Source organism: Clavelina lepadiformis, chromosome 3 (assembly GCF_947623445.1).
Source record: "Clavelina lepadiformis chromosome 3, kaClaLepa1.1, whole genome shotgun sequence".
Classification (NCBI taxonomy): domain Eukaryota; kingdom Metazoa; phylum Chordata; class Ascidiacea; order Aplousobranchia; family Clavelinidae; genus Clavelina; species Clavelina lepadiformis.
In genome coordinates this window covers 24,809,268-24,830,001 of record NC_135242.1, presented here as the reverse complement: position 1 = coordinate 24,830,001, position 20,734 = coordinate 24,809,268, and the positions used below count along the sequence as shown (strand labels likewise).

At 38.5% G+C, this 20,734-nt stretch overlaps 3 protein-coding genes and 1 long non-coding RNA gene across 7 annotated transcripts in view; 2 read left to right on the top strand and 2 right to left on the bottom strand.

The window, feature by feature from the left end:
* Positions 1 to 20,734, top strand: part of LOC143449058 (microfibril-associated glycoprotein 4-like) — a 55,901-nt gene that overhangs the window by 19,374 nt on the left and 15,793 nt on the right. The window contains exons 1-6 of one of the 3 annotated variants that reach the window (XM_076949100.1): positions 4,844 to 5,224; positions 5,480 to 5,640; positions 6,570 to 6,666; positions 6,747 to 6,843; positions 6,984 to 7,118; positions 7,280 to 8,298. The exons of 1 other annotated variant lie outside the window; for it this stretch is intronic. In XM_076949100.1, the coding sequence (XP_076805215.1) occupies positions 4,939 to 5,224; positions 5,480 to 5,640; positions 6,570 to 6,666; positions 6,747 to 6,843; positions 6,984 to 7,118; positions 7,280 to 7,466 (963 nt within the window). In that variant the 5' untranslated portion in view covers positions 4,844 to 4,938 and the 3' untranslated portion in view covers positions 7,467 to 8,298. Of the gene's footprint in view, positions 1 to 4,829; positions 5,225 to 5,479; positions 5,641 to 6,569; positions 6,667 to 6,746; positions 6,844 to 6,983; positions 7,119 to 7,279; positions 8,299 to 20,734 lie in introns of those variants that run through there. One more of the 3 variants, XM_076949102.1, reaches the window with a different exon arrangement.
* On the bottom strand, positions 11,732 to 14,059 carry LOC143448510 (exportin-7-like). The gene is made up of 5 exons (XM_076948287.1): positions 13,888 to 14,059; positions 12,892 to 13,094; positions 12,707 to 12,805; positions 12,258 to 12,394; positions 11,732 to 12,169 (listed from the first exon to the last, which is right to left on the bottom strand). The coding sequence occupies exons 1-5, from the start codon at positions 14,057 to 14,059 to the stop codon at positions 12,046 to 12,048; spliced, it is 735 nt and encodes a 244-aa protein (XP_076804402.1). The 3' UTR covers positions 11,732 to 12,045.
* LOC143448509 (exportin-7-A-like) lies at positions 15,012 to 15,344 on the bottom strand. The gene is made up of 2 exons (XM_076948286.1): positions 15,209 to 15,344; positions 15,012 to 15,117 (listed from the first exon to the last, which is right to left on the bottom strand). Exons 1-2 carry the CDS (start codon positions 15,313 to 15,315, stop codon positions 15,012 to 15,014), a joined length of 213 nt encoding a protein of 70 aa, XP_076804401.1. The 5' UTR covers positions 15,316 to 15,344.
* Positions 15,576 to 20,468, top strand: LOC143449084 (uncharacterized). 2 transcript variants are annotated; one of them, XR_013114510.1, is made up of 4 exons: positions 15,576 to 17,424; positions 18,516 to 18,632; positions 18,959 to 19,032; positions 20,067 to 20,468. It is a non-coding gene; the product is annotated as an uncharacterized LOC143449084 (long non-coding RNA). The 2 variants fall into 2 exon arrangements; XR_013114509.1 differs by having other exon boundaries at positions 15,600 to 17,424; positions 18,394 to 18,632; positions 20,067 to 20,467.

Sequence of the window (20,734 nt, the reverse complement as noted above, 5' to 3'; positions counted from 1 at the left end):
AAAAGTGACACATTTCTAGAAATTCTTCTTGTTACGTCGCGCCCCCGCTGTGCGGAAAACCAGCTGACTGCGAGAAGAGAACGAAAGAGAATAGTTAGTCGAGTTAGTGGTGCGTAAATGAGTAATACGCTTCAATGCGGAGAGCAGAGCAAAGCAGAGGAAAATTATGAAAATATCGCAATATCTTAAAAATTACAAAATCCAACTTTATCAAACAAACATGGACAGATAGCTGAACATTTTTTAGGAAAAGTCACGAAATTTCAAGTTTCTACAGCAAACAATGCAACTGTACGCCACGTTTTGCTTTGACAGTGTGCGGGAGAAGCCAAGCCTAGTTAGAATAGGGTTAAACGAGCATTATTTCAACTGAGTTAGTAGGTTGATTCTGTTGGGAAAATTCCTTATTACTTACTTTTTTGGATTGAGTTTTTCCTTCAGCTTATCCAAGAACCTAATCAGCAAAATGTGCATCTTCCAAATCCCTACTCCAAATACGTACTCAACGTCTGACCCGGTTTCTGCCTGAAACATTCGGATCACTTCATTAAGTGTCCAGTTGGTCCAGTTCTGCGCCTAGAGAAGCGTCATAGGTGGGCGGTACCGCAGTACTATAGTAACGAATTACTGTACAGCGGTACTTTTTCAGTACCAGTAACGGTACCGTATTATATTTTGAATTATATTTTAGATCGGTCCCGGTACTGGGTAATTTTCACTTGATTATTTCTTAATTTTACCAAGTATGTTTTCAAATATACGTGCTAATAAACCTTTAATGTCAAATTTAGCATCTGTTGATCTTTTTTAGTCAACAAATGTCAAGTAAAATTGCAAGCGAGTAACGTCACAAATGTTTTAACCTGGAGTAACGTTTACCGGGTCATGATAGCGGCAAATATTGCATTTGCAGCAGCAGCTTTTACACAAAAATTACCGGTACCGAGTACCGACAAAGTACCGAACTACTTTTTTAAAATAGTACCGAATACCGGAACCGTCGGTACATTTTTTACCAAGTACCGGTACCGTTACCGACGATACTTTCAAAGTACAGACTGCCCACCTCTGAGAAGCGTCTTCAGCTTCTAGATTGATAAGTCTCATTATAGAGATGTCAATGGACCATGACTCTGGTCAGTCTGGGTATCAGGTTTGAGGAACTCCATGATCTCCAGAATGCCATGGTTGCCGAACCCCCGTCATCTATGGTCACATGGAAAGTAAGAGGATCACGACAAGAAATGCGGATCATAACCATTCTGGTATCTAAGAATTACAACATAATAATTTAATGTTGTAAACGTCTTTCTGTTCGCAATATGCGTTAGAAATAGAAAGAAGACAACAATTAAAATTTGCAAAAACAACAAACAAGCCAACTTAGTACATACAGTATAGATTTATTTTATAATCACTTGTCAACAACAATGACCAATCATGAAAAATATATCGCGTCACGCATGAGTGGTCACCAAAGTATTAAGCGCGGTTCTTGAAAAGTACACAAAATAAAGTTCATGAAACATTCGATTTTGTGTAAGTTTTGTAGAAATAACACAAACTAAGATTGTTAAATTCGATTTTTAATAAAGCACTAATATAAAGTTTATACGCTCCTGCTATAGCATAATGGATATTGTATATTATCATCACCTCAAATGCTGTGGGCCTGTCGTCGTCGTTTAAGTTTGTGGAACAGTTTGCTTCATTCAAAAGTTTGATTGTTTCCTGTCGGTGAGTTCCAGGCTATGACGAAGTACGTTGTTGTTTTGTTCATTGACCTTGTGCTCTGTTAGCGTGTATGCGCGTTCTAATAATAACAAATCTGTAAAGTATTGAGATTTATTAAAAAAACAACGTGGCAATGCATTTGTTGTTTGAATCAGCCACTACCCATACACCTGCAAAATTATTCAAGTACTCATTATTCAAGTAAACACTTATTCAAGAACCTGATCAACAAAATGTGCATCTTACAAATTTCTAGTTTCAAGTTCTTTGGCCAGGTTCAATCGCCGATAAAAACCTTTTTGTTTTTCTCCACAATCTCCTGTATCTTTCTCAAGGTATCCTATCTTTCTCCTCCTATCTTTCTCCTCCTCTCTCCTCTTTCTTCTCCTATCTTTCTCGTATCTTTCTCAAGGAGGAATTTACTGTATATGTAAAACGACTTTTGACAATGTGCAGGCCACAACATACCTTGAAAGACTTGATTTATTTCCTACCCTGATATACACCTATTCACAGGACTTCAGCCAAAGATCTGCATAATCTTTCTGAAAGTTCACATAACTTGTGCTATGAACTGGCTCATTGTATTTCATCATTGCCTTTAGGGCTGCAACATACTTTGCAAACTCTCTATTTAGCGGGTTATTGAAGGTTACATTTTCCTCCTCATAAGTTCACCTGGGAGTTTAAACTTAAACCCTTCCCAGTAAACTAGTTCTGTTGGAAAAATACTGAGTCAGTAATCGTTGGTGACCTCAGATAAAATGTAACGACGCCCAGGCACGTCAATCAACGGTCACTGTTTGCTAAACACCAGAACACACCGTGACAGCACCTTGTTCTACCTTCAGTTATCTCTGTTCTTAAGCATAATTTCAATTCTCAATTCTCACCAGGTACGTCAATGTTGCAAGTAGCCTGCGGCCCCTTTTGAGTAATTGTGACCATCGATGTGAAATTCTAAGCGAAAGTTACAATTAACCATTTTATTAGTAACTGACCTAAGTTTTTTTTAATTGCATGTGTAACGATATATTTTTCTTATTTCAATTTGCGTTCACTGTTTTAGTATTTATTTACGTAATTGAGAGTTTCACAGAATGAATTTACTGCACTTTTCGTTGTTTTGAAAATGAAGTTAGACCCTATGGGTGGCGTTAGAGTGACGAACCTTTTTTATTAAACGACTCACAAATGAGACTTTAACCTGGAAAAAACAAAAGTTGGTCATGGACTTATTTAAATGTCAATATCGATGAGAAACATGCTGCTGCATCTTCTCTGCAAGTTTTATGGGTTCCTGGGCTGATAATGTGTAGTTTTCAGCTTAACCTGCAGCCTTTTATCTGGGCTGAGGCGATTCCTGGTCCTTGATTTTATGCAATATATGAGTTATCCTAAACGTCATCATGCAATCACTACAAAGGGTAGAAATCAGCAAAATGATTTGCTAACAATCAACAGCACAATATCGTTGTTACGTCACAAACCCTAAGACTAGGCATGATAACGCAATACGACGGGCCGAGTAGTAGTGCCAGTTTGCTGTACGGAAATTCAGTCCGGTACTAGATTAAAATTAGGCTGGACCTTGATGCAAATATTTACTACCATGTTTGTCACTGAAACATTTGTTCATATTTTGTTATAATGTTTGACACGACAAGCGGGTCACTGAAAACGCAGGTCAGTGGTTCGCCATCCCTGCCCTGTACCGTTTGTTTTGTTCACACGCAAGTTCCATTTGCTTGGGCCTAACTCCTAAGGTCGACACTTTGATTTCATTCTCTCTCTTCGGTTGATTAAGTCGAGGTACCGCATGTTAAAACGGGAAGGGTGACTGACTTTGATAGGAAGGATTCGAGATGTGACTGGCTGGGGTAGAGACGTTTTCTTAGTCGTGGCCCATGAACGAGTATTTTAGTTGACATTCCAGCGCGCAGTTAACTTTCTACTCGTTGTTCCCGCTTTACTAAATGGTGGGATTGACCGTGCGAGTCATTGCAGTAGTGACTGAAGAAAGCCTGGTTGTTGCGGCAGCTGTTACCTCGATAAGAACCTGACTGCGTACTACGGACATATCCGTTACACATGTAAAGTTTTACGCCATTTATTCGGACGTCGTCAGAGCTTTCAGCACACAAACAAGCGCTATAAACTTAATTTACTAAACCGGCTTATATGTTTATGGGGAATTACCCAAGTCAAAACCACCATCAGCCGGAATACATTATTTCTTATACGTTTTAAGCGACCGAGCATGTAACCTAAACACACGCTTCATGTGCCCGTGAAATACCCCCTAAGCATGCCGACCCTTGCCGCCTCAAATAGGAATTTACGTGTCGTGTAAACTTAAGTGATATGTTTCCACACTTTGTGTTTCTATTCCAAATGACTGAATCGAAATTGCATCGTTTAACAGGTGTTGGTGTTGTTAGCAAGCAATCAACCAATAAGATGTTCTGAAACAAATCCTAGCACAGCCATAGAACAATTACCAGCAGAAATATAATCGTTGACTTGATGAAATAATTTGCTACGTTGCTGAAAAAACATCTCGTAAAGAAATTAGCTGATGCTTTCTTTGCCAATATCACTGTAATAAGAAACAATAAGCATTTCGTTATTTGACGTCCGAGTGGGTTTTTGTAGCCAAGAAAAGCCAATAATGAAACCTGATAATAACAATCAAACTTATTCCTATCGATTTCAAAGCAATTCAACTTTCCATAATGTTCGAAAATAACGTCACAATGAGTTGGATTGCGTCATATCAGCTTGTGATGATGCAGAACCGGAACCAGACTATGATTGCATAAGCAATCTTGCGTCACAAGCAAAGTTGTTGGAAATGTGTTTTGTGAATATTCCCGGAAAACAATCAAGTTATTACGTCAATGGATCTGTTTTGAGCATGACCCGCAAATAAAACAGGTAATTTTCGCAACTTTCCCACATTTCTTGACGTAAAACTTTCTCACTTCCTTTCTTTCTTTTTACTTGTTTTGTGTTCACGAACAACATAGTTTTGGTCTGGATAAGGCGCCATGATGACGTGATCTTTGAATTTGACGACCTTATTTCCGAGACCTTTTTACGTCATCTTGGAAGCCACGAACTTCAACACACGGCTATATAAAGAGCAGCGATTTGGTGGGATTTCATATCATCAACTTCAACGGAAGATCTTCATAGACAACCATGAGAGGAGTGATTTTTCTGTTATCCTTGGCTTGTTTCGTCATGATGACCTACTCGCAACAATGTCGTCAAGTCCTTACCACTGTCTGTGATGATGACGTCGTCAATTCAAGCATGCAGAAGGGAGACAAAGGTGATGTCGGCAGATCCGGAAAATCCGGAATTCCGGGAGCTCAGGGGCATCCGGGAGCCAAAGGAGAACCCGGAGGAGCTGGACAGAAGGGGATGCAAGGAGAATCGTGCGCTCTGGGGTCGCTAGGGACCGACATAGTCACCAGACTGGCAAGTAAGTTGATTTCTGATCATAGATTATTTATCTTAATAATCGTCATTTCTCCTGCGAGCATAAAGAACTCCGCAATAAACCAATCAAAAGATGTGGACTACAGACATTTTACAATCTCCGCGCAAACACTTATATAGCGCTCATACGGTATAGTCTATGCTTGTTGTCTTGTTTAATTGTATGTTTATGGGCGAGTTTTGCCTGAAACTTTGCTGGAAAAGTTCAATCTTGTTTACAACAAAAAATTGTTTCCAGAAATCGAGGAGCTTCTTACACCTCCCAGTACCACGACCATGGTTGCTACCACAGTTGCCACGACAACACCATCTAGTATTACGTCATGTGCTACGCCATCAAGCAACGGTCCCTACACTTTGACGAGTGGGGTTGAAGTTTACTGCGAGGATGGATGGACGGTGAGTAAAAAACTTTCCACAGTTATAAGTGGAATAGCTTAATAATTATATTGAAATTACAGTTATATTGAATGGTATCAACGTATACATAAAATTAAAAACTTACTGTGTAATATTGAAGCGATAGTTTGCAAGTTGTGTGGAGTTCAAAGCAGCAATGCGTTGTGTGCTATTCATTTGCATTGTAGCAAGAATCTAAGAAAACAAAAACGACAATGAAATTGTTTTCACACGCATTCGCGCTTTTTTAAATGTGCTTTTTTCCACTTTTCTGAAACTTAATTCCCAAAACGTTGAATGAAGGTTGTTTGCCAACTTGCGGTTGATTCGAAAACGCTTACTGACAAACTCAAACAATTGGGTTGAAAACTGTTTAAAATAACCGTGTATTTGTAAGTTTAATGCATCTATCCGCAACAATGGAACAATGATTGCTGTGTGAGTGTTAGTCGTGTGCGGTTGTGCAGAGACGATCATAAGCCCACATTGGGTCACATACCACGATGCATAAAAATGACTGTACGCTAATAATTACTGTGTTGCATGCCAACATTACTGTTGTGTCTAACTCGCTTCGTTTATGCAGCATGCGAAACAATTGCATTGAACTGCATAAGTCGCTTGCAGTGAAAACGGGAGAAATTCAACCAACGCCACGTAAACCTGATTTATTTCACCCAAATCACCTGCAGCTAACAGCTACCTATAATATGAGTTTAAACTTTTCTTAACTTGAAATTTTGAGCTAAAATATGAACACACCACTGGAATAAGAGATCCAACTTAACAAGATATATCTTGCGTATTGTAAGCTAAGTGTAAATTATGCCATACTTCTTGTATTATGACGTAATAAACTGAAAATTATTTAAACGTATAAATTAAACGTTTTACACTTGTGCTAAAATGTAAAATCAAATTACTAACAGATTTTTCAAAGAAGAATTGACGGAAGTGTTAGTTTCGAGCGACCATGGGACGACTACGCGAACGGTTTTGGCCAGATTGATGGGGAATTTTGGCTTGGTGAGAGGAAGTTTGTTCAACTTAAACGCATTTTATTTTGATGTTTTTCGTTCTTATTATTCGTGCTTCATTACTTACAGGACTCGACAACATCCACGAGATGACGCGTGGAGGAGGATGCAGACTCAAGATAGAGCTGTGGGATTTCGATGGAAACCAAGCTCACGCTAATTATAGGTCAGAAGACGATTGTTGTGACATAAATAACGAAGATGTTAAAAATCTTACATTTATTAATCAACGTAAAACTATGTTGAGTAAGTTACAACTTAGTTGTCTGGATTCGAATCTTTTAAAGCAAGTTGTTGTTTCTGCAGCTCGTTTTCGATCGAATCTGCTGAAAATTTATATCGGCTTCGTGTTTCCGGATACAGCGGAAATGCAGGGGACAGTTTAACATATCACAATGGTCGCCCATTCTCGACGGAAGATAACGATAACGATTCCTATGAGTACGTCATCTTATGTTCAGGAACAAATATGTTCAACTTAATAAACATTAACTGCCACAACCTCAGTAGGATTTTCAGTTATATCCTGCCAGTAACGTATAAGATAGAATATAAATAGATGCAACAAAGTAATTTTAATCTTTCATGTTTTAATATATTAGTGATGTAAACTGCGCAACTGACCGTGGAGGATCTCAGGGATGGTGGTTTGGTGGCTGCGCCCTATCATTCCTCAATGGAGTCTGGATGCGTCAATCAAGTGGATTTACACATGGAATTATTTGGCATCATTGGAAGGGAAACCGTGAACCTCTTAAAGAAACTAAAATGAAACTTCGTTGCGACTGAATGAAATCCACGAGTTGATTTTAACCAACCAAGTAAACATTGAACTGTATTTAGACCGGCAACGCAGCAAACTGTAACTATACGTTGCCACCTCTGTTACGTCATAATATATTCATTCTGTCATTCCGTTATACCGCACGTCATAATGTAATATAAAGTTGTCTTGCCAAATTTGTTCCGGGCATTATGACGTAAAAATGTCGCATGACTCATAGTAATTTTTTCATTTAAAAACCTTGAAGATTGCCGTCGTATTCAGGTAAATCTTAAAGATACAATTTTAACTTCCAAATAAGAAAACAAACCTTAAGAAGTTTGTAGCAAGACAAACTCTGAGTCATGCGACATTTTTACGTCACAATGCCCCGTACAAATTTGCTACCACGCCCTCAATCAATTATACGTTCCACGTGTATATATTCGCCATGTTTTTACTAGGGCTGGGAATTTAGCTGATTTTCTTTTGCCGTTAGCCACCATAGTCGCTAATTGTCATGTCACATTGTCAATCGCATGCTAAACTGCTATATTATTGATAAATGTGTTGAAAAGTGTAATATTAGCGACTTATGTTATGCTAGCCCACAAAGTTGGTATTTCAACATTAAAATGGTTAACAGAGTAACACATTTCCTTGAATTAATGATTTATCAACAATTTTGTTCCCAATTCTTTCCTACTTGTACGCTTTCGGTTAATGGCGGACAAAATCTTTAGTCGCCAAGAGCTCTTAGCTAGCGGCTAATATTAGCCGACCAAATTGTTCCAGCCCTAGTTTTTACAAGACATTTCTTTATAAACCGATACATGCAAAGCCGTGCAGACGATATAAACGATGTTTTGTAATAAACAGCAGAGCAGTATACATACGAGTGAGTTATATGAACCCAACTAGCCTATGTAAGTAGAAGTCGCTTAATACAGGGACCGATCTATTTCAGTCCTAAACCTGAAGCCGCGTACCTATAGACCTGGATCGACACGATTAGCCAACAAAGGACCAACAAACTTGTTTTAGTAATTTGCGCATAAACTGCTTGTTTTATGCAAAGTTCATCAATCAACGCTGACGTCACAGGAAAGTAAAGTATGTTACAGTTTGAAAGCAAGTCACACAGCATAAAGCAAGCACGCAAAAGACATGTGTTACGTAAAACGCAGATGTTTAGCCAGGTCAGTAGCTCCTTTCACGACGAACCCCAGTGAAAGAGACACACCTGAGTGTTGGTGAGAACTTATATTTAAAAACTGCACACAACAGAGGCATCGACTTAACGCTAAAATTAGAAGAGAAAAAAATCACTGTAAAAGCATGGAGTAGAGACAATGCCCTGTCACCAACACTCACTAACCGAACTGCCCCATGTACTCTGAACATTTTAGGGAGAAACTGGACGGGGAATTTGTAATTGGCGGGAGAAGCGGCGGCACCACTGGTGCGCGCAACAAATGCGACAAGAACACATTTCAACATTGTTAAACCCAATACTGTAAAAATTAAAGCAAACACGACACCTACCGGCGGCAAAATAAACCAATCATAATAACACAAAGCTCCAAGACAACAAATACAAACACAAAAAAGCAATTTTATATTCACAAAACAAACCCTTTTAAGTACAGAGAAGAACTAAAATCAAGAAGCAAACCAACCAATCAATAAACTAAATAACACAAATGCGCAAACGATAATCCAAACGGTGTCAAAATCCAAAATAGTGCTCAAACACAGACTAGATATAGTAACAAGAATAAATATAGGTAAAGTCAAATTTGTTACATATCCAGCAACGCAGGTAGAAACACGCAGAAAAGAACATAATAGTCCTAAGGATTGACATGTGACGTCCACAAAATCAATAAGATAGCGCCCAAATGCAACCACTCAGCGTCGAGGTTGAAAGATCATGGATGCGAATGAAAAATTAAATGGCCTTAACGCTTAACCTTTGCTCATATTATACGTAGAGTTTTAACAAAACCACTCGAAATAAATCTACGTTTATCATTTCAAGAATAAACCTTTTGAACCGTTAAAGTAAAAAACCTTTTTGCCCCAAAGCAACTGGCCAGTGGTATTTCTCGGTTTGTGGAGGGCGAGGTGAGTTATGGCGCCACTTAGGTTTGGGGGCCTCAAAATTAGGAGAGACGCAGCAATTTATGCCTAGTAAGTCTGAGGACATGATCCTCCGAAATTTTGAATTTACATGTCGTAGAACGCGTAAAATTTTGCTTTCTTTTAAAAACCAAACTGCTCAACATTTTCTTGTTTTTTTCTTCTCAGTTTTCTTTTCAGACACAACTGCTCTCGTCTTGGCATGATGTTTTAAATCACGTGACCGTTTAAGCATCAACTTATATGAAAGTAATTTTATAACAGGAGGGGACAAGTTTACACAGAATTTCGATTTACACAACTTTCTATATACAGCTCATACAGCTAATTAGCATGAACCAATGAATGACTCCTGTCCTGAAAAACTGCGAATAGTTAACAATAATATTCGTATTCAATGTTTGTTCGTTTAGAGCGCGTATACTCAAACATGGGGTGTCTCTCGGAGGAGGGCCTGTGACGGCCTCCTTGCTCGCCTGACCCTAAAGCTACTACTGCAACTGACATGGAGTTACATTCTTATGCAAGTAAAATCGCTTGCAAACAAATGCGTTTTAATGTTTATGATGATATTGCATATCCAATCATATCCTGAATTCCCAACAGGCCTATTTAAATCAGCTCAGAACCAGTAATCTGACAACGGATCTACGATTGAAAAATGTATCTCTGTAATAAATCGCACTGTCTTCTAATTCCAGTATGGAATTGGAACTATTATGCCATAGAAATTTAATAAACATGTCATTAGAAATGTTACTGCGGTTGGAATTGTTTATCTGCAAAAAAGTTTTAAACAATTTAACTCGGATTCATCGACACTGCCTTCAGCTTCGAGGCTATGAAACTACTTACTGTGTTTGTTACAAACGTAAGAACAGTGCATGAAATAGCTAAGAACAGAGAAGGATGGAGAAGGTCATGCAGTGAAAAGGATGTCACATTATTTTGGAAGCCTGGATCAGGCAAGGAGCTTACAGTAATAAGAAGAACATTAGGGGATTCACCAGAAAGTAGAAGAAAATGGATTTCATTCATTCATTTTATTTTTTGTCTTCAATGTGGGGAAAGAAAAAATTGTGCTGACGCAGGTGGTGGCAATATCATCGTAAATATTGAACTATTTTACATGTTGGTAATACACCAGCGATAAGCGTATTCAAATAACAAGGATGTAAGTAAGTTGCTGCTGTTCTGTGTGCGCTTGCACTGGTGCGCGATCAATAAGTTTTGTAACGCTGCAAAAAATTAAAAAATTAAATAAACCAACACCGAAAAATTTTAAAGTGATTTGAAGTGAACATATGCGCTATGAGTTGACTTTGCCCAGTTTTTCCTTCCAGTATTAATGTCTTCCAGACTAATTCCACCACTAAAACTTCCGCCATTGATAAACACAGTGTTTAACAATATGACGTCATTTCTACGTTATCAAACGTTTAACTTGTTAAGGCATTAATCTAATCTGGGCCATTTTCACCTCTTTTATTACCAGTTAAAACGTCATATCCGCCAGTGTTTGATTGACAGACGTTGACTTGTTTTAAACATATACGAAGAGTTTAAAACGTTCAGTTTGGATTCAAGAATCTTCGGGTATTTCGTTGCCTTCCGCAGCACAGCACTGGACGATTAAATCTGGTATGGCAGGAGGTGGCATGACGTTTCAAAATCATTTATTAAAGTTATGAAGTGGACATTTGTGGCCATAAAGTCATAAACGGTAATTCTAAAACGAGATAATTAAAGTAAACATATCCTTTACTTGTGAAATAAACGTTTTCATACAACTTACTGCATTGGCCTTGTTCGACATTTTAACATAATTATTTTTTTTAATTTCTGTTTCATATGATTATGAGCAAAATAAACCAAAACCAGACGCATATACTTTTTGACGTGTTAGTTTTAAGTAATTAGCACTGCACTTGGAGATGGTTGATTGTGTTTACATGAAACTAAATCTCTTTTCAAGCAGTTCCAAAGTTAATAAATTTCCACTCTGCGGCAAGACCAAGAAAATTCGTGCAAAACGTCGACGAATTTCAAGCCCTGCACTCACGTGAACATCAGACGAAGTGGAACAAGCAGCCTAAGCTACTGTACGGACCACAACAAGTTGTATAAAGCAACAAACAAGGCATTAATTATGTCGTTGTATTTGAAAAGAACCCGTTTTCATGGTCGTTTGTTGTCCGGCGCATTATTTAACTCGCTGTAGAACAAGCACCATTCAGCACAGATTATTGCAAAGGAAATCAGCGGAAAACTGACGAATCAAACGATTTTTAGCGGCGAAAATGATTGCTCAATAATGACAGGTAATTGCGGTGAGAAGTCACTTGTGATATTTCACTCAAATTTTAACCGAATGAAAGCGTTGTTAATATGCGCGATAAACGACGACAAAACAGTGGAAAGTCACAGTTTACTGCATAGCGAATTACGTCACAGAAGCGCTTGTCACGTCATCATATTTGAACTGTTCGCGGTTAAATCGAGTCCAGCTCCAGTGTTTTGACCTGAACTTGCTGCTTTGATTATATCGTTCACCTCTCGTCGAAACATGGAAAGATTTTGCGTAAATCTGAAAAACCAGGTTAAACCGACAATTATTTAACAGCAAATTCAACCACATGCTCCTGTCAAGCTTAAAGAAGCAACGCAAATTGCACCTGTCACGTGTCTTGGAATGAAGATTCTTATCGACGCAAAACATCAATTGGTTAAAACAATTCGACACCGACTCGAGATTCAGCCGCCCGTGTTCGACCTCGGGCTCGCAGAGTGTCTTCTGCAACGTCGGCATGTGCTGTGGAAAGGAAGTTATCCTCGTAAGTTTAAGGTGGAAATTTTATCAGAGGCAAACATGCCAAGTACGCTCCTGGTTAACCACGTAGTTAAATGTAGTCTAGCATTTAAAAATGTTTTGCGTCAAAACTGCAGGAAATGCCTCGATGTAGCTACGGCTTAATAGTTCTTGCACTAACAACAACATAGCTCAACAATTTGCTACGAATTAGATTTTTCTGTATCATTTAGAAAAACTTTCATGGACTTGGCCGAGAGTCGCAATCTCAACAAGTGGCTTGTGGGCACCAGAGCGCCACCACGCCTCCAGTACCTCTTCGTTGAGCAGGATAAGACCCAACAAAGGCCTGGACATGCTCCACTGGTTCCGGCAATCTTCAAACATAATTGTGTGTAGCACGGTTGACAGCGCCTGAAAAATAAGACAGTTATTATTTTAACAACTACAGTAACGTTCTGGAACCGAGAAATATTCTGTTAAAGTTGAAGCCATGTCACCGTTTGTAATATGTCCGGCCTGTCAATCATCATTTGAAGAAAGTGTTGCTCGCGTTGGCGGTCCACTTCATTATGTCGCCGCTTGAGGGATACGGCAGAGGTGATGTCGCCGTTAGAGAGCGCTGGAGCCCGGCTGCCGATGCGAAAGAGATAAGTGACCAAGTGGTCCAAGGTATTGCAACAGCAAGTGCATATCACAGTGTCTGAAACAAGCATCATATTATATAACACCGACCTACGTCAACTGCTGAAGTATGGTTCCATCTGCGGTGTGGGTCAGCGCTATCTTATAGTGATGTAGTGAATGGAGTGATTGTTACGTCATTGTAAAGGAAGTGTTACTTAACAAAGAATGCACTTTGCAAGTTTTCAAATGGTCGCCTACAGTAGTGACAGTGAAAAATGCATGATTTAAAAAAAACAGTTTCCGGCATTTTTAGAAAGTTGTAAACTCAAATGTTGTAAACTTCGTTCACGTAACACTTAATATAAAAAGTTTGGTTGTCGATCGATTAAACCCAGGACGACCCCAACAAGCATCTGTGAGTTGAATAGTCCTTGGGTTGATTTATTGAAGGTTTAACTGACCGTTGATTAAATTGTTCTGGGTTAAATTGACCGACCACCACAAGATTTTTACATAATTATGTTCTTCACCCAGTGTATGGTTCGTGCATTTACTTAATTATTTTGGATATCTCAGTCGGATAGACCAAAAATATGTCACATGCCGTTAGCCATAATAACTAAAAAAAGTTTTAATGAAGAAATTCGAACCAGTCATAATTCGAAACCAAGGAAACACAAATAATGGAAGTTGAAGTTGATCACGAAGCTAAATGACCAGCTGAGCCCAAAAGAAATAGCTACATGTTAAAAGTACGGCAGGATCAAGACCAACAGCAAAATCCTTCAAACTATGTTTTCACGATCTCTTTCAAACCCTGGCATATAAATAAACAAACACATCAACACATAAGTAACCAGGCAGCCTACCCAGGCCAGTAAGTCCATCAGTGAGAGTCTTCAATAAGTGATATACGACAGATGGAGGCAGCCCACTAACGAAGTTCATGTGATCCTGCATTGCAACTTCAAGCAGGGAGTAGTAGGAAGAACTCAACTTAGGGTAGTCCTGGTATAAAAGGGTAAAAATATTTCTATGCATTGTAAACTTTCAGGTGTTTAATCCTGTTTGTTTGATTATGTACATTACAGCTCAGGGAATCTGCAGAGAGTTTAACTCAAACTTAACCCCAACCCATAAATACAGACACACCCAAGTCATAAAACCTTATAGAAAACAGTTGTTGTACGCTTACTAGAAAATGTGAGCTGTCAGTTGACGTTGCCAGCTTCACAAATACATTGAGAGCGTCTTCCAATGTAGGATCGTTGTAGAGTTGAAAAACACCAAAGTTGACCAAGCCGGCACAAAGCGCGTTCTTGAGCAAGCGAAAACAAAGCGACATCCCTTTCAAACGGTGTGAAAATACTTGATCTTTTGGTGGCTCCCCCATTGCGAGAATACGATTACCTGCCGGATGTAAGTTGGTCGCATTAACACTGAATTCTGTAACTTACCTGTGAAATTTTCTTTGAAATTAGCAAACAAATTTATCTTCAAATCCACATGCTTGGCACACAAATTTGCAAGGTTACTCGGCGATAGAAACGCATCAATTCCAACTCCCACCCTTCTGAGTTTTTAACAATTTGAAACCTGACCGTAATTCTTAGAATTGTCGCGATATCAAAACTTACACACCTGAAATCAAATCATTTTAAACTTCCCAAATGTTAATCACACTCGACCTACCATATCCACAGACAAGCTTGCTGGCTTCCTTGAATAACAATATTCCATTCGGGGAGGCGACGTCAAAGTCCAAACGTTGTCCTCGCTTCAAAACCAGCTCAGCAAAAAGTTGTTTAAAGATGAAGATGTCAAGCACATTGGCACGAATTTATTGATGGGAGAGTGGACATGGGAAAACAAAAACAATTAGCCTAAAGACAGACAATGGGATGCACAACTGGAAAGCTATGCATTGCACTTGACAATGACAAAAACATTTTTCACTTTAATATTTGCACGAAACAAAGAACACTTGAGGGCGCTAAGCAGCGGATTTTCCACCGACCTTCAAAACTGGGGTTGTCACATCCGGGTCATGTGACCACAGTTCAATCGATTTTTGAAGAATTTCGGTGAAAGTCGGATATCTAGAAATAAAAAATTAAACGAAATAAACCAGTAAATATAATTCCATCCCATTAACTTATCACATAGACATCGCATACCGCTGTCACTCACATGATATCAAATAGCATCATGTACGAGCTTTTCGTGTTGAAAGCGTAAGCGAGCCCCCGACAGTCTCTTGTTACCCCGAGAAGTGTGCGGACAGCGTGAGACGACATTGTCCTGGAATTAACAAATCTTGGTTGTTTAGAATAATCTGCACAAAAATGTGTTATTATGATGTTGGAATTTTTATCCTAGCAACGGAGAAACTGTCTCGCATCACTGTGTCCTGTGGTATTTTGTCAACTCCGATTATCCAGGTACGTCGCTATACCAAAACGTTTTCGACAAAACAAAGTTGTGCAAATTAACGAGGTCAGGCCAAGTTTTATTTATTTACTAACACTATAGGCCTAGTAATCTTAGTTAGTTAGCAACGTTTAACCCGATTCGTCAAGGATTAGCTCATAGGAAATGGAAAAAGGAACGCACGGATTAGCCATTTGTATGAGCTGAAAGGAATAATTCCACCCTTTAAACTTGTAATCGTTGTAAGGCTAATCGTGTGTCGAATGAGTAATCCAACCGAACAGCTATGGCTGGTCATTGTACGGTACGTTTTGATGGTGTAGGCTACTGGTGTAGACTACTGAGATCTAGGCGATACCGGTATGTATGGATAAGGTTTGTATAGTGATTGATGCACACCGTATACCACAGGAATAGATACGAACTATAGTATGGTACAGTTTTATTACGGGCTAGTTTAACATATAGCATAGGTGTATCTGTGAAATGGCATCGGTACTGCAGTTAAAACCGTTGGAATGGCCTTGCTCAAAATATAAACGGATCTCACTAAAAATCTGAAAAGACTGAAATGAACAAAATTGGCCTTGTTTCGATTTCAGCTCTTTCAGGCGTTTGGTGTGTTCGGCATTAACACTGCTTAATTGGTCCTGTTCCGTAGGCTATATATAGGTTATCTACCTCGGGCTTTTAGGCACTGGAATAACCGTATGCTTACTTACTGAATGTAGAATCCAAGCAAGTTCTAAAGACTGCTGAATTGTGCACAGTGCAATGCACAATGGTGTTTAAACTGGCGATCCAGTCAAGGCTAAACCGGTACTCTGTAGTAGCCAAAAGTCACTTTTTCGTGTTTGCCGTGATCATGCACTGTATTGAATTGAATTCTGGTAATTACATGATGCTTTTGTTTAGCATCAGGTTAAAACAGCTATGTCGTCAAGCTGTATGTGATGTCAAGCTATGTCGTCAAGTGATTGCATCAATTATATACACGCGGCATACCACTGCTGAACATGTTATTTAAGGTCGTTGTCCGTGCAGTTCTAACTCGCCAACTGCATCTATCCAGAGTCCCAGTGTGGCATAAAGTCAAAGCGTTTCACAGCAATCGACATGATTTTCTTTGTTTGTTGCCTGGGATAGAAGTTTCTAGAACTTCATATGCCAATTTAGTTCGCTTCCATTAACCTCACTTAGGTGTTTGATTTTGTAAGCAAGTCAGCAAGAGAGGTCTATTCTAGCTACTGAAAAAGATTGGCCGTCCCCTTGGTAGGGCCTGCTATGAATCGTATCATAATCTTTATCATCGGACAGAGGAAATTCTTTGACCGACTTATAATTTGTAGTAATCTTTAATCGCTCCAGGCCCAATTACCTAGCTAGCTTTTAAGCAAGTTCTGAATGATACACATATTTTTTTGGTATTGCTTTAATCTAGATATGTTTATCAGAAGCACTGAACTGGAGCAAGCGTTGGTTTGCAATTGCAATTTATTTTGAAAATATTTTTATTCCCTCTCATACCATGAGTTCCAATATGATCACATCATTAACATGATATGAGTGTTCATTATGTGAGTATATGTTTAGGATTCCAGGAGAGATCGATATTCTTTATCGCTTAAATCACAACAACGTCGTACAAATTATTGGAACTACGAAATGGGCCAACTGCATTGACATCATCATGAAGTGTGTGGATAGCGGCAACCTTAAGGATCTGTTGATGTCTAACATGGATGCGTTTTGTTTATGAAGTTGCAGATGCATTGTCATATCTACATTACTACGATGAAACAAAATCATTTGTTCATGGAAACCTGAAGCCTCAAAATATCCTGTTAACATCAGATTTGGCTCAGTATCAGTAGATGGTGCAATAAATACACAACACACTCCTTACTACACTGCTCCAGAGTTCTTGAAGAATCTCTTACTCAAAAGAACTTCAGAAATGGATGTATACAGTTGAGGTTGGTTTGCTTTGATTCCTCACGTACTTATTAGCTCTTGCTATTTAAAATATTGCAATAAATGTTTCATAGCTGTTTTTCTGTGGAAATAAGTCCTGAGCTAGAGAATAGACATACACTAGAGATTGCCTATAACAGCACTTCAAAGAGAATTGGAAAGAAGTGCTGATATATGCGACCTGTCATTGCAAATAAATTAATACAGATTAAAGCAAAATGCACTTTTATTGATTGTTAAACTGAGAGACAATAAACTAACAAATCAGATGTTCAAATATGGCAGAAAGTGCTACAAAAGTTGCCGATAATTTCAAAATTAATATATTTCTTTGCATGCTTTACCAGTACTTGCCCAATAGTTTTTTTTGCACCGCTCTGCATAAACTGTTATGACAAAATGCTTGTGACAATCCAGTTTTGACTTAAATTGCTTTGGGCCGTACAAACTTGTTTTTCTGTTACACTTGAAGTTTATGTCAGAGGTTACTGTCTTGATGTGTAAAATGGATACTGTGCTGTTAGTGTATGTAGTAGATTATGCCAATTATGAATAAACAGAAAAATTCTGGGAAAGAAAATATGATGCAATACAGTTCAATTGCCACCGTACAACATGTTGATATATACACAAACTTAGATGTTATATATGAAATTATGAATCATAGGAATTTGTAGCGATTGATGTAGAAATTGTGCTATTATAAGTAACTTACAAGTTTCTCTGTGTGAAGAACTGCTTTCAGTAATAAGATTAGTTTCTGCCTGATTTTTAAGCGCCAATATATCTAAGATGCAGCTTTATTTCCAGAGAAACAGAGGAGATAATGTAACTTAATGCAAACAAAGTCTGTCATAATGAATAATGTAACTTCTAAGTATATGCACGTTGTATGACGGTTCAATCTGCTAATTTATGTTGTTGTGCAGTCATTGCAACATATATAATATAACAAATGCATCCATTTTCAGTCTTGGGATGATTGGATACGAAATCATCACCAGACATCCGGCATTTCACGGAGTTCCATTTGATTTGATCCTTCAATCGATCAAAGATAAAGGACAAAAACCTGAATAGAGTTATTTTTAAGACATAGAAGCATCGTTGGAAAGTAATCCTGATGATCTGAAGATCTGAAATACTCTGAAAAGCATTGTCACTCAATGTAGGGATTTCAACCCCGAAAGTCGTCCTGATGTTTGTCAAGGTAATAAGTCTAAGTCAGGGGTTCCCAACCGGTGGTACGCGTACCACTAGTGGTGCGCGGGGCTTTTCAGTTGGTACGCGAGCAGCTCTCCGTTGCATCAGCATGCGATATATAGTAGTATAACAATTTAATTTTGAGTTGCTAAAATATGCGAAGAACACTTTTATTTCTTTCCGTACTAAATTCTCTGCACTCAGTAAGCTACTTTTTTCGATCTTGCTCCCTGCTGTCATTGTTATTAATACAATGCTGCTGTGCGAACTTAAAGGTGTCTGTGACGAAACAATTATTTGTGCAATGTGAATGTAAAAATACTTTCTTCACAGAGGCCCTCCCATCGCTACAACAAATACTTCATCGTCGCCTCAAACACTTTATGACATCACAGATGATTATCCAGGTAATTCAGTGCTAACAGAAGCAATAGAAAGAGTTGTATGCTCTAGTATATAACGCCTGGGAACCGAATCAAATGATTTCATGAGAAATTCTTGATGAATGGAAGTTCTGACTTCTCTCATTCGCCCTTCCAAGCCCACAGGGTGCCAGGTAAGGTTTTCTGGCTGGCCAGTGATGCGGACCACGATGACTCACCAATCTCCCAGGGAAGTGGACCTTCAGCCAATCACGAGCAACAATAGTGCAATGTGTTGGAGCGCCATCTTGCATGAAAATCAAATCAATAGAAGAAGTTATGCTTTCATACTTGTGCTCTCTTCATGCAAGATTGGAAGGCGAATACGAGAAGTTATGTTTTCCATCCCACGAGAAGTTTTCATGAAATCAGTTGATTCGGTTCCCAGGCAGCTTGAAAACTTGTGGCAAATGCGAATTGCTGTATCCAATTTTAAATTAAACTGTATAATTTTTCAATGTCTCTTTAATAACTTACAAGTTATTGAAAATAGAACCTTATTTTTAAATCATCCTGCAGAGTTTATCCACAAGTTGAAGAAACTTTATAACTCATTATGTATTTAGAGGTGTACAAGCCAAAATGCAGTATTCTACAGTAGAATAGTTTATTATTGATCCAAAATTTTGATTCCTATCCTACTGTAGAAGAGTTTGAAATTTACCAAATTGGAGGCAATACAGCGCTTCGCCTTTGCAAAAAGTTCTCAAAATTATTCACGGTTAAATTGCATAACAATTGTCAAATTGGCATGATTTAGTGTAGATCATGACAACGCGTGTGCCGTGTAGGCTTGGTATCGCGATGTGAAGTCAAATTCAACGACTTATTATTTCGACTGCGTATTCCAATAAATGCGTATAAGTAAGAAGGAAACCCGTTTTACGAATCGTAAAAAGAAAAGTTGAATTTCAATGCATTGAGATTTGGTTCTTGGACCTTCGTTCATCCAAAGTGTACACCCCTACTTTTAAACTATGTATCAACTCCTACTAAATGGTCTTCAATTGAATTCTCAGAAAATTTTCAAACTTTCGCCCAAGAAGTGGACAGCAAGTGAAACCGACCAGTCTGCACAGACCCGAATTCTCTCTTATTGTCTTGAACTTGAAGGAAGCAGCAGACCATGGTTGCAGTGGAATCGGAGACAGTATTTCAATCTTCTGATGTTGGAACACACTCAGGAACGCACTCCTGCCATCTAGTGACAAAGGTCAATTACTGTTATATGCAAGTTAGAATATTATTTATATGCGGACTATATGATATGGCTTATAAGCCTACCATTTAATTTCATTTTGTGTATTTTCCTAAACGAGTTGAAAATAGCTGTTTATCTGCACAAGCTGTCTCTCCATCTACCACTACATTGTAGTTGTCAAAGTTTAACCACAAGGCAGTAGTTGCAGTAGTTGCAGTTTTTCTGTAACTGCTGTATTCAGAGGCAGCTGTGCAGTGTTCCCTCTAAGAAAATTTTACGCTGAGCAAATATTTGATTTAGTGAGCATGAGCATTTTAATGCTGAGTTAAAATGAATTACCAACTTGATTTCCGGTATCATCATTGTAATTTAGTGTCACACACTCACTGCTGTATTTAACCATTCCTCTCTAAATTCAGTCTTCCATTTTTTAGCTTCGTTTCCTTGAATAGACATCTCACTGGTAGGTCTGTATTTAACTTGGAT

Excerpts from the sequence above, each read along its gene's own strand:
- LOC143448509 (XM_076948286.1), bottom strand. The coding sequence starts at position 15,315 with ATGTCGTCTCACGCTGTCCGCACACTTCTCGGGGTAACAAGAGACTGT. Across the intron at positions 15,118-15,208 it reads ATGATGCTATTTGATATCAT|ATATCCGACTTTCACCGAAA; the intron begins GTGAGTGACAGC and ends TTTTATTTCTAG.
- LOC143448510 (XM_076948287.1), bottom strand. The coding sequence starts at position 14,059 with ATGCATAGAAATATTTTTACCCTTTTATACCAGGACTACCCTAAGTTG. Across the intron at positions 13,095-13,887 it reads TGATGGACTTACTGGCCTGG|ACACTGTGATATGCACTTGC; the intron begins GTAGGCTGCCTG and ends TGCTTGTTTCAG. Across the intron at positions 12,395-12,706 it reads TTATCCTGCTCAACGAAGAG|CACATGCCGACGTTGCAGAA; the intron begins GTACTGGAGGCG and ends TCCTTTCCACAG.